At 35.6% G+C, this 13,324-nt stretch overlaps 1 protein-coding gene across 2 annotated transcripts in view; it reads right to left on the bottom strand.

Annotated features, from left to right (window-relative positions):
• Positions 1–13,324, bottom strand: part of TMPRSS15 (transmembrane serine protease 15) — a 130,651-nt gene that overhangs the window by 93,983 nt on the left and 23,344 nt on the right. For both annotated transcript variants that reach the window (XM_070045390.1, XM_030877793.2), the window contains 2 exons: positions 8,337–8,470; positions 2,284–2,392 (listed from right to left, as the gene is read on the bottom strand). In XM_070045390.1, coding sequence (XP_069901491.1) covers positions 2,284–2,392; positions 8,337–8,470 — 243 coding nt within the window. The remainder of the gene's footprint in view (positions 1–2,283; positions 2,393–8,336; positions 8,471–13,324) is intronic.

The following is a 13,324-nucleotide window of genomic DNA, read 5'->3' as shown; positions in this document are numbered from 1 at the left end:
CATGTGGTCTTAATATAATCCCAAAATATAGCTTAATTGCATCTTAACCATTTCTCCACTAGTTATTTGGTCTTCCAAGCTTGTAAGAAACATTATTGTCTTAACCCCATTTTGATCACCATTAGGAAAAACAAACCATCAGGTCTAATACATCTCTAATGTAGTAATCAGTTTTGAGAAGAAAATACACTTAGATTATTTATATAATTTTAAATCATAATTTTATCATGAAGTACTGTATTTATTTATTTTAGATTCTATAGGTTTTAAAAATCATCCCTAGATTAATGGTGGATTTCTTAAAATAGTTTTAAAAATTAAGTGATGGAAAAAGAAGTAAAAAGAATAGAACCATACAAATCTTTAATTAACATAGTGTGATTATTACATAAATGATATTATGTACTATTATATAAAAAGTTTATTGTGATCTGCTTATAAGACCTCCCTGTAGTTTTGACCTAGCTCTCCTAAGAAGTGGATTGAACAATTAAATTATCATTATTTAGTATTAATAAAATTTCAAAGATCACATGAAGAAATCACTGTGTAGTTAGGAATGTAGATCAGTTAGAATTCATTTTCTTTCAATTTTCAAAGGAAGTAATTTAAGATTTTTCTAAGCTTTTCTGCTGGCATTTTAGGTAAAGAATTGAATATTTTTCATTTTTTTTATGAACAATGCTAATAGCCATTTATAAATGCTTCTCTTTAAATATGATGTGATTATATTAGAAATGATGTCCTCTAAATTTTTAAGTTTTCACTTGACAAGAATTACCTAGAACTGCCATTTTAAATACAAAATCTTATCTTTGGAACACAAGTAACATGTTCTTTAGAGCATGAAAGAAAGGAAATAGTGCTCTTAGTTATATCACATGACTTACATGAGGCTGAGCTCCAAAATAGAAATTATTTAAGCAGAACAAGATGTTCTTGGTTTCCTGAATAATGCCAAGTAAATGTGCTTAGAACAATCTTCCCTTCATACCTCATCTCATCTCTGGAATATGTCTACTCAGGAAAACAACTCTTGTGAGTCTTTATGGGGCCATTTCTTATCATTTGTTTGGCAAGAACCCAAAGCTCTGTCTTTTAGCCTTCTCTAACCAGCTGTTATATTGATTCCCCATTTTCTAGTGAGTTATCACAATGATTAAAATAAATATATAGTAGGTCAGATTGGGAAACCATAATCTCATCCAGTTGTAAAGAAAAATGAACGAACTAGAATGCATTTCTCAAAATGAATTCCACAGAGCACTTATGCTGAATGCTCTGTGGGGAAAAATGTTCAGTGGCTTAATAGAAAATATATATATACAGTTGACTCTTGAACAATACTGGCTTGAAGTATGTGGATCCACTCATATGTGGATTTTTTCAATAAATGTATACTACACAAACCCTGGGGAACCATAGAACAGAGGGCCAACTGTAATGTTATATGGGGATTTTGACTGCATGGGCTATTGGCACCCCTAAGCCTTCTGTTGTCAAGGGTCAACTGTATATTTTGGGGGAAATTTACTTGCATCTTAACTTATTTAAGGCTGTGAGAAATCTTGTACTTTTAAAACAATTGTAATGAGTTTATTTCAGAGCTCCTTATATTTATTCTAGTACAAATGATCTTTACCTTGAAATATCTGAGAGAAACATTAGGTACTACTCCTCTGTGAAAAACGTTTAGGCAAATATTAAAGTAGACAAGCTATCAGCAGTTTGATTATTTTGATCATCATAATGATTGGATTCGTCAATTGAATTAAGACTTGGAGGTCAAATATATAGTAAGTGAACTAAGTGTTATTCAAGATACAACACAAAGTATGAGTATAATGGGTTTCCCAGCTCTTGATCTGCCATGACCAAATCACACCGTCGGAGATTTCACATGGATGCAAGCATAATGAGAAAGGAACTACTCTGTAGCTAAGATGCAGCTAAGTGAAATACAGTTTCTTGCAATACACAGACATACAGGCATGTTGTTAATTTTGGCAGCATTTGATTTGTGCCAACTATATGGAAAAAAAAAACTTTCTACAAAGCCCAATGAGATGGCCCCATTTATTGTTCATAGGGCAAAATTCCTTTTTAAAAGGTTAAGAATGAGAGAGAAATTTCTTGGACAGGATATCAGTTGGGAAGGCTTTGCTTCGTAGTTAATGAAAAAAATTGTCCAAAACATAAATACATTACTAAATATGATAAGACTAACTGCATCAGAGAAAGACTTTATGACTTAAGAACATGGAATAGAAGATGGTATATTACCGTATAATCCACCGACAAACAACACTTGGATTAGAAGACTTTGGATAATGGGCAGCTTCGAAGGACCCAGAAGATCCAGTCAACAAAAATCTTCCATCACAAGCTGTGGCTATGAAAAAATGGCAATTAATATTAGACAAAACAATCTTGGAAGGGTTTCTCAAATGAAATGGGATTCAAATTGCCTAACGAACCTTCATAGACTACTCATGATTAAATCTCTACGAGGCCATTTCACAAAACTAAAATGATCGAATGGAAATAGATCAGATTTTGTGTTTTAAATCTATTAGCTATTTTCAAATACTCTTACACAACCCATTCTAGATCCTTTAGAATATCATTCTATTTCTAAATACCCATAGTTAAGTTGCATTTTTAGTATATTCTTTTATATTTGTAAGAAAACAAATACACCTTAATTGTAAACTTCCAATTTAAAGAAGCAACTACTATTTTTTGCTTTATTTTCCCCATTAAATTGGAGCTAGGGTGAACTTCCTCTATGCACACTAGTGATACGTTTTCCTGAAAATGATCAGAAAATGGCCAGGAAAATGATACATATGGTGAAAGGGGCCTGAAGAGATCCTTCCATTCAATCTACTGCACACAACTTTTAACCTTCATCACTTTTGCTCCTTTTGTATGGACTCACAATCTAGCTCAATATTTTCATTCAATATTTCTGAGTGTGTTTTTCTCTCCCATGACAACTCATTTTCCTCTTTTAATTCTTGTTGCACATTTATTTCATGTACTTCTCTTACATCTCCTTAATGTCATGAATTACTAGTTGTCTTAATTTATATCTGAGTCATTTCCTACTAGATTAAAATCTTGAAAGCATGAAAGAGGAGTCATAATTTGTAGCTTTTTATTTTATACTTGCTATGTATAGTATGCATTAAAAATAAAACTGATTTGATTTTCACAATCTTTAGCTTTTCTTAGGTTATTTTCTATATTCTTGCTACTGTTGACACCAAAATTCTAAAATAATGACTCCTGGAATATGTCCTTTTTCTTTTGGTATTTTGTTTATTCCTCGTATGTTGGAAGTGTTGATAGAGGGCAGGGAAATCAAGGAAATTTATCAAAATTAAATTGCTGCCCTTGGAATCTGAGTGCAGAATAAGCTAATCCTAAATTGATAAATGGAAAAACCCACTGTAACATTACACAGTAATTCTGCCAAGTTATAAAACACAAGCTATTATATGACATCAAACATTTTATATGAACAGAAGAAAGAAATTGAAAAGCACATAGAAATCTTGATAAAAATACCACATTTTGGTTGGCTTTTTGCTACTTTTGGTGTACATTTTTAAAAGGCATATAAGGTAGAGGCATAAAGAAAGGTAAATAAATTTTAAGACAAAGTCCATTTAAGAATAATGTCCTAGGAATTAATTGCATTGGATTATGCATTGGATTATTATAGCCCAATTCCCAAGGGAAAAAAAATTAAGAACAGAAAAGATAATAACCCAATATCATAGACTTCAGGAAATTAAAGAGAAAAAATTGTGACTTGTTGAGAGAACTGAATCACCTTACGTGTAATACTTGCTGGAGCAGAAAAGACAATTAAGGCTAATTTGTATGATTTGAAGATAAACAGTAAAATATATGTCTGTTTAATGCAGAGCGAAATAATTTTCTAGTTGTAAAAAAAAAAAATCTCCTTTTTCACTCTTAACTCTCTGTGCATCACAAACCACGCCGAATAAATGAGAAAATCACTTAGCTTCAATGACCATAAAAGTAAGAATAGTGTCTGCTTGTATTTTAAGTGATATATGGAGCTTTTTAGTCACAGTTTGTCAAGAAACATGTGGGCTCCAAGAGTACAGGCAGTGCAAGAAAATCCACCACTATTATAAGTAGTTTATATTTAAACTATGACACTTAGGAACACAGTAAGAAAGAACAATCAATCCTACCAGCCCTAAAATACAACTGTTAGCATTGGTGGAATGTTTATTATGTGCCAGCATTGCTCTAAGGTCATTATATAAGTGTTAATGTCCCCTTCACCACAAATTTATGAAGTTTTAGGTGGGGAAGCTGAGGTACAGAACGGGTAAGTTAACTAACATAAGTTCTTCCAGCTTACAAAGGTTGATTCAAAGCCAGGCAATACCTCATATTAGCCTAATACAGCAATATATAGAGCTATCAGGGTGACATCACTCAGTCGTTGAAAAGCAGGATGTGTGTGTGTGTGTGTGTGTGTGTGTGTGTGTGTGAGAGAGAGAGAGAGAGAGAGAGAGAGAGAGAGAGATTTTAAATGAAAGAAGAAACAGAAAATTAAAGGAATTTCATCATGTCCAGTGTTTTTAAAATTAGAATATAGATCACGTTTGCAACAGCACTTCACAACAAACAGGAGGGAGCAAAAAAAGATAGAGTGAAAAAAGGAAAAAAACAAGACTGGTTTTAGAATTTGTAAAACCTATTTGCAAAGCTGGTGACACTTTAGTAATTCTTCATGTCCACTCACTACATATTTGGGGGGAAGATATCAATAGCTTTGGGCTGTACAATGGGGTTCATAAATTTCCAAAAAGCTGAGTGATGACCCTGGTGGCAGAGATTGTTGTATGTTTGCCATACCCTTATTCAGTCCCTTTCTAGGTACATGACTAGACTGCATATCCTAAAATGGGTCACGTGACAGAGTCTGGTTAATAAACTATAGTGAAAGTGATTGTGTTTATCTCCAGATATGATTTCTAAAAAGATCTTCTATAACATTTTTCCATTGTCTCTCAGCAGGTTGCAAAGGATCCAGGGGAGAACTTGGCACAGAAGGGATGGTGGAGGAACCGGCATGCTAAGTGTCTGCAGAACACAGCCTCTTGCCATCTTTCTTGGACTATAACGTAAGTGATAAATAAACTATAATTGTCTTACATTGCTAAGATTGTTTATCATAATATTTAGCTTGCCCTTAAGAATATGATCAGTTTGCCTGTTCAGTTTTCTATGAAGTTGCTGAGTTTTAGTGGAAATGGATAATCTACAGGTCTAGTTCTGCTCTAAAGGGCCTCTGGGAATTCCTGCACTTAAGTAAAGATTAAGAAGAATATTCCTGAACACATTTAAAATAAAATTACAATAATATTGAACTACTTATAATAGCAAAATTCAGAATGCCAAAATATTATCATTTCAAGATATAGGCTTGTGCTAGGGACTTTCTCGTACATTCTTTCATTTAATTTCAGGATATTTCTGGAGAACCTAATGTTACATGTCATGAAGCAGGACAGACTTTTGGCAAAACAGATATAACCCAGCCATGGCTGAGTAGGATTACTGGGTATTCAGGATTATAATTTTTGACTACGAAGTTCTTTTAAGTGTAGCATCAAAAAAAAATTCTCAGTGAGAGATCAATGAGCCTGCCAAATAATATCAGCCATTCTATTGCACTATCTGAAATTTCCTGTAATGGAATGGAATTCATATAGGTGTGTTCTTAGGACCCAGCTCCTTCTGCTGGCTCAATGTTTATTAGTTGTGTGTTTTCTCAGGGTTTTGAATTCTCTAGGAACATAAATCAAACATGATCTCTGCCCATCTATTGTGCACATACGTATAAGGCATGCACATACATTGTGCATGCAAACAATCTATGGAGACACTTGCCAACTTCCAAACAGGCCTGAACATTGTCCTAAAGGCTGTTTGAGTCAGCATCTCTTCTTCTCATAGGTCAGCTAAAAAGTGAACTTTCCTGCTGATGCAATTTTCATCAGAAGAAAAAAACAATTTAAAGAAATCTTGGTTCTGCTATAGTCAGCTATAAGTTGTGAAAACCTAAATAACTAAAGACTGTAAAAGAAGCTGTTTAGCAAGTTAACATTATTATGACTCTATTAATAACACAAACTAGAATTAGAGCTCACAGCTGGAGGAGAAAAAAGAGAGCAAAGGTCAGTTTCACATAGAGAATTCTCTTAAAATAATCTTTCAGTGAACATAGATTGATGGACAGGGCTTTCATGTAGAAATTATGCTATAGAAGTTTGAGGTGGTGCTGAGGTGAAGAACTCACAATCATTCATGATTAAATAATAAATAAAACAACTTATATATGCTTGAAAAATCCTAGATGGATAGAGTAATTGATTTGTCCACTTTTCCCACAACAACTTTAAATTGTTTTTCAAAAATAGATATAATGCTAACTTTAAAACACAAATAAAGACGAGAATCAAGTAAAAGTGGCAAACGAGGATTCAGAGGCTTAAGAAAGTTAGTGACATGGATGGTGAATTGATACTGTTTAAATTAACATAAAACCTCCATGATATTGAAAAATAATAATGCAGTTTGATTATGTTTTTCAGGCAAATTTAGAGAATTCAGTTCTAATAGTGAGGTTCACGTCATGAGTTTAGAATGACTAAGAAAAATAATTCATGGCCTTATAACTTGTTTTAGGACAAGTTGCCACATATAGGATATTTCTATGGTTATTTTTTGATATGCATGGATACTATTTTTTTATGAAAATTATAAACTCCATGACAGTAAAGAGCACATAATAGGTGTGGTTCATTTTCTGATTATTCATCTTATATATTTTTCCCATTTAAAGTTATCGATCATCATTATACAGGCTTAAAGGTATGTGTCTCACTTTGATACACATTATTTTTGAAATATAAATCAGCATCACCTTTATTACCTCATGATGGCACACTTGCATCACATTCTCTGTGAAAAGGTTTTGAAAACTGCCTGAAAACCATAGCAAAATAGGATGTTGTTTTCTTTTTCGAGTAACTTAGTTATATAAAATAGATTAAAAAATATTCTGTAGCCTACACTTTCTTCCAATATGCTCTGAGTGCACTTCAAAGTATGTAGTTAAACTCTGAAGTTTGAATTTTATCCAAGAACATTTGAATTAGGATTGCTTAGTAGAAGACTCTTCAGTCAAGTTGCCAGTTTTTGAGTTGGTTCTGGGAAACAGAACAACTGCCTGTCTTTTCAAGTATATACTGAGGGTATAGGTAATTTTTTAAACTTCGGTTGGTAATGGAGCATTCATCTTCAATTAAAATCAAGCAAGAAGAGCAAAGTGTAACAAATAATAGAAGAACAAATTGTAGCAAATTGTAATTAAAGCCTTTTCACATTTCAGGAACTAATGGTACTCATGGTCAATTTTTAAACTGATTGTAAACCACACCAAAAATTTGTTCAATTCCTGCTGTTTAATTTTTCAAGAACAAATTATAGATTAGAATTGTTCAGATAGTTCCTCACATTCCTTACCAATCTGTATGTACATTTATGTGTTAATCTTTCATGTGTATATTACCCAGTGATAAAATGAAGAAATAAGCCAAAGAAGAAATATGTTTATATCACTTAGAGCCATGTTTGGCATTTAGTAAGTACTACTTAAGTGTTAAATAATAATAATAATAGTGATTTTAAAAATTATTAGCACTCAAAACAAATGCCAAAATTTCCAAAAAAAACACAGATATTTTATTGATCAAACATGAAGATCTTATTTGTAGCTGATTTCCCTTGTTCACAGAACTACAACTCAGTACAGTTTTTAAGATATCTTTTGTTTCTTTGCCAAAAGGTGAATAAAGGCAACAATAAAAATTAAGGGATGGTGATTACTGAGTTAGAAACTGTTAAAATAGCAAAAATAAAATGACCAATATTATGATAAGACGGTGAAAAAGTGTTCAAATTCATAATAGTTTGTAGTAGCTTAATATGGGATGAAAAATAATGCCAATCTCCTCCCCCAGACATTAACTACAGCATTCTTTCTACACTTGTCGAATGGAATTCTGTTTAATTAATATGCTTAATGTCATGTGATAAAGTTTAGGAAATATTAATATAATTATTTTCTGGAGTTTTGTATTAAATTATAAACATGGCTATTGGGATATATCATTCTCCAGTAGTTTTTGGTACTTGAGGGGTGTGTGTGTATGTGTGTGAGTACATAGTGAGGGAGGATGGAAAAGAAGGGGGAAGAGGGAGGGAAGGTCATCACTTACCACAAATTTTATTGTCTTCATCAGAGCCATCTGGACAGTTCAATTCTCCATCACAAAATAAATCAATTGCTATACAATTTAGAGCATCAGCACACAGCCTTGAATCAGGTGGGCACTCTACTGAGACATGTCCTTTTAAAAAAAGATTGGATTTATAAGTTTCCCACATAGTAGATTTAATTTCCAACTAATGAGATATGTACAATATCTGGATAGTTATCATGTATTTTTTGTCATTTAGGTAAGTATGTGCTTACTTATAAGCATGTATTTCAATTTCCAAAAGAAATATTTATTTCATTTAATTAATTGATCATTTGTAAAATCTTAGAGTTTTAAATTTTGAAGAAATGATACATATTTCTTCATAGATGTCAAATATGATGTTTATTTTGTTGATTTTTAACCTCCACAAATCAGTACTACAGTTTGGACATTTAGTCACCAATATTTACACCTCCTAGGATTGTAATGTGTAATGTGGGACAATTTATTGGAATATGTATCACATCATCTGCAGTATCTAGTAGCCACTTCATTTACTTATAAACTTATCATTTGAAAATATAGTGGCTGAAGTCAAGGTTTGTATCCTGCAGAGTAAAATTTGTCAAAGAAAGCTATTTTATAGTAAAATAAAACACTTAAAATTCCCAGCGCATTGAGCATGAGGAACCCAAAGGTTATTTCTGTTCAATATCTCCTCACTTCTTGAATCAGAGGTTCTTAGGGGGAAAGGTGCAAACATGGCCCTGAAGGACTCCATGCCATACTCTGGCCATGATCTGATCAATTTGTACCTCTCAGCCTGTCCTGTCCTTCCCCTTCTCCTCTTCCACATTTCTAGATATAGAGATGGACTGAGAAACACATTTTACTTCTAGAAATTGACTTGGAAATTTTAGGTGCAATTCTAAAAATATATTTGTATGCCCACTAGATAAACACATATGTTTTTATTTTCTAAGCAATGTGAGAATTTGAATATTTTTTGTCTATGATTAGAATAACAATGACAGTTTAAAGTTTTTGGAAAATCTTTAAGCTCAATAACATTTTTTGTTATTGTTCTTAATCTTAAAACCAGCATTACACTGCCATCTGCTGGGTTTTAAACATATATTTGATTCTGAAATTTCTCCTTATACTCCAAGAAATTAATTGGAGAAAGAAAAGTGCTTCTGTCAATAAATCTGCTAAGGTAATACTTAATTAGGAACATTATGGACAGGGTTGCTGAGTATATATACAACTAAATTGGACTTTTGTAATTGTCTGTAATTAATGTGGATATAAACCATTGGGAAATTCAAGGATCACCTAACATCTAAAATAGGAAAGGATAAAAACCAGAGCCATTCCCAAATGACAAAATACTCCCACTTAAGAGAATAATAATTGATAAAAATTGTATTGAATAAACACATATGCATATTATGAGATATATATGAGATACTCATCAAGAGAGTCCTTAATTGTTGAGTCCCTAATCCATGAAAGGTATAGTGTTGATAGTATTCCATAAATGCTTGATAAATAAATAAATGAGAAAAAAGGGCATTATTCTAGAAATTCTAAGTCTCATTTTAACAGTTGTTAATAGAATTCTAAGTGTTCAGCATCTATAAGAATAGATTTGGGGATATAACTAGGAAAATTATAATTTTGTCTAATCTAATGCTTCTCATGGGAACTTCACTTCCTGATGTTTCATATTTTGTCTGTTGCTTATTGAACTTTATAGAGTGAATTTCAAAACCACACTGGCAAGTGACACCCCTTGGGATCTTTTGATTTCATTAATGATCATTCATTCACTCTACAAGTATTTATTTCTACTTTGTGTCATGGATTTTTAAGGGATAGAGATAAAAGGATGAGTAAGGCAGAGGCTATTCTCATGGAGCTTGGAGTTTAGTTGGAGACTGGTTCATTAACTAATAAATTTTTTAAATGATGTAGAAAAAAGTGATATGAGGACATCAAAGACTGGGCTACACAATGGATTATTTTCCTTCTGAGGCAGGGATTGAAAGCATCTTCACATAAACTAAATTTTGAAGGATGCTTAGAAATACACAAGGAAGAGAGGTATGTGAAATGTATACATAGTGATATGACAAGAGCATATTAATATATGCAGAACAGAGGACTCTATCTAGATGTTGGGATGTTAATTGAAGCTATGGCAGGAAGGGAGTTTAGTGCCAAATTCTGGGGGACTTTTTAAAAATCTTTTAACATATTAAAGTATTTTTCTATAAGCAATGGCATTGAAAGTGTTTACATATATATGTGATATGACCAGTCCATGTTCCATAAAGACAATTCCAGGACCAAGTGGAGAATCTCTTCAGAGCAGACCAATTGAGAAACTGTTTCAATGGTCAAGGTGAAAGTTGATGAGGGTTGGAACTCAACTCTTGCACTTGCACAAGAGATAGGGCATATTCCAACCGCTATTTTATAAGTAGAATTGATGAGCTTTAGTGACCAGATGTGCCCCTGATCAGAGAGCGGTGGCTAAGGGGATGCTAAGGATGGTAAGTCCACTTTTGGAGTGGCCAGTTGAATTACCAACGGTCATTAGTCATGTTAGTGATTATAAGAAAAACAGCTGGTGGGATTAGAAAATAACTCTAGTTTGAAATATTTTGATTTGAAGGTGGAAATATTATATTATGTCAAGATTGTACTCTATCTTCACATTCTGGTATATAAACACACTTCAGCTGTCTTGGTCCATGAATAAAGAGAAGTTCCTCATATCAAAACCAACATGGGGGGGAGACCTTCAAGATGGCGGAGGAGTAGGATATGGAGATCACCTTCCTCCCCACAAACACATCAGAAATACATCTACAAGTGGAACAGCTCCTTCAGAACACCTACTGAACGCTGGCAGAAGACCTCAGACCTCCCAAAAGGCAGGAAACTCCCCACGTACTTGGGTAGGGCAAAAGAAAAAAGAAAAAAACAGAGACAAAAGGATCGGGACAGGACCTGCACCAGTGGGAGGGAGCTGTGAAGGAGGAAAGGTTTCCACACACTAGGAAGCCCCTTTGCAGGCGGAGATGATGGGTGGGCAGGGTGGAAGCATCAGAGACACCGAGGAGAGCACAGCAATAGGGGTGCAGACGGCAAAGCAGAGAGATTCCCGCACAGAGGATCAGTGCCGACCGGCACTCACCAGCCCGAGAGGCTTGTCTGCTCACCCGCCGGGGCGGGTGGGGCTGGGAACTGAGGCTCAGGCTTCGGAGGTCAGACCTCAGAGAGAGGACTGGGATTGGCTGCGTGAACACAGCCAAAAGGGGTTAGTGCGCCACAGCTAGCCGGGAGGGAGTCCGGGAAAAGTCTGGACCTGCCGAAGAGGCAAGAGACTTTTTCTTGCCTCTTTGTTTCCTGGTGCGCGAGGAGAGGGGATTGAGAGCGCCGCTTAAAGGAGCTCCAGAGACGGGCACGAGCTGCGGCTATCAGAGCAGACCCCAGAGACGGGCAGGAGACGCTAAGGCTGCTGCTGCCGCTACCAAGAAACCTGTGTGCGAGCACAGGTCACTATCCCCACCTCCCCTCCCGGGAGCCTCTGCCGCCCGCCACTGCCAGTGTCCCGTGATCCAGGGACAACTTGCCCAGGAGAACACATGGCGCGCCTCAGGCGGGTGCAACGTCACACCGGCCTCTGCCTCCGCAGGCTCGACCTGCACTCCGTGCCCCTCCCTCCCCCCGGCCTGAGTGAGCCAGAGCCCCCGAATCAGCTGCTCCTTTAACCCCGTCCAGTCTAAGGGAAGAACAGACGCCCTCAGGCGACCTACACGCAGAGGGGTTCCAGATCCAAAGCTGAACCCCGGGAGTTGTGTGAACAAAGAAGAGAAAGGGAAATCTCTCCCAGCAGCCTCAGGAGCAGCGGATTAAACCTCCACAATCAACGTGAGGTACCCTGCATCTGTGGAATACCTAAATAGACAACGAATCATCCCAAAATTGAGGCAGTGGACTTTGGGAGCAACTGTAGACTTAGGGTTTGCTTTCTGCATTTAATTGATTTCTGGTTTTATGTTTATCTTAGGTTAGTATTTAGAGTTTATTATCATTGGTAGATTTGTTTATTGATTTGGTAGCTCTCTACATATATATATATATATTTCTTTTTTCTCATTTTGTGAGTGTGTATGTGTATGCTTCTTTGGGTGATTTTGTCTGTGTAGCTTTGCTTGTACCATTTATCCTAGGGTTCTGTCTGTCCATATATTGTTGTGTTTTTAGTATAATCTTTAATGCTTGTTATCATTAGTGGATTTGTTTTTTGGTTTGATTGCTCTCTTCTTTCTTTCTTTCCTTTATTTTTATTACTTTTAATTTTTTTTATTTTAACAACTTTTTTTATTTTAATAACTTTATTTTATTTTATTTTTTCTTTTTTTCTCCCTTTTCTTCTGAGCCGTGTGGCTGACAGGGTCTTGGTGCTCTGGCCGTGTGTCGGGCCAGTGCCTCTGAGGTGGGAGAGCCAAGTTCAGGACATTGGTCCATCAGAGGCCTCCTGGTTCCACATAATATAAAATGGTGAAAGCTCTCCCAGAGATCTCCTGCTCAATGCTAAGACCCAGCTCCACTCAACGACCAGCAAGCTACAGTGCTGGACACCCTATGCCAAACAACTAGCAATACAGGAACACAATCACACGCATTAGCAGAGAGGCTGCCTAAAATCATAATAAGGTCACAGACACCACAAAACACATCACCAGACATGGTCCTGCCCACCAGAAGGACAAGATCCAGCCTCATCCACCAGAACACAGGTGCCAGTCCCCTCCACCAGGAAACCTACCCAACCCATTGAATCAACCTTAGCCACTGGGGCAGACACCAAAAACAACAGGAACTATGAACCTGCAGGCTACTAAAAGGAGACCGCAAGCACAGTAAGTTAAGCAAAATGAGAAGACAGAAAAACACACAGCAAATGAAGGGGCAAGGTAAAAACCCAC

This window comes from Globicephala melas, chromosome 4 (genome assembly GCF_963455315.2).
Source record: "Globicephala melas chromosome 4, mGloMel1.2, whole genome shotgun sequence".
Taxonomy (NCBI): Eukaryota; Metazoa; Chordata; class Mammalia; order Artiodactyla; family Delphinidae; genus Globicephala; species Globicephala melas.
Note: the sequence above shows the minus strand (reverse complement) of the source record. Positions and strands in the feature narration are given on the sequence as shown.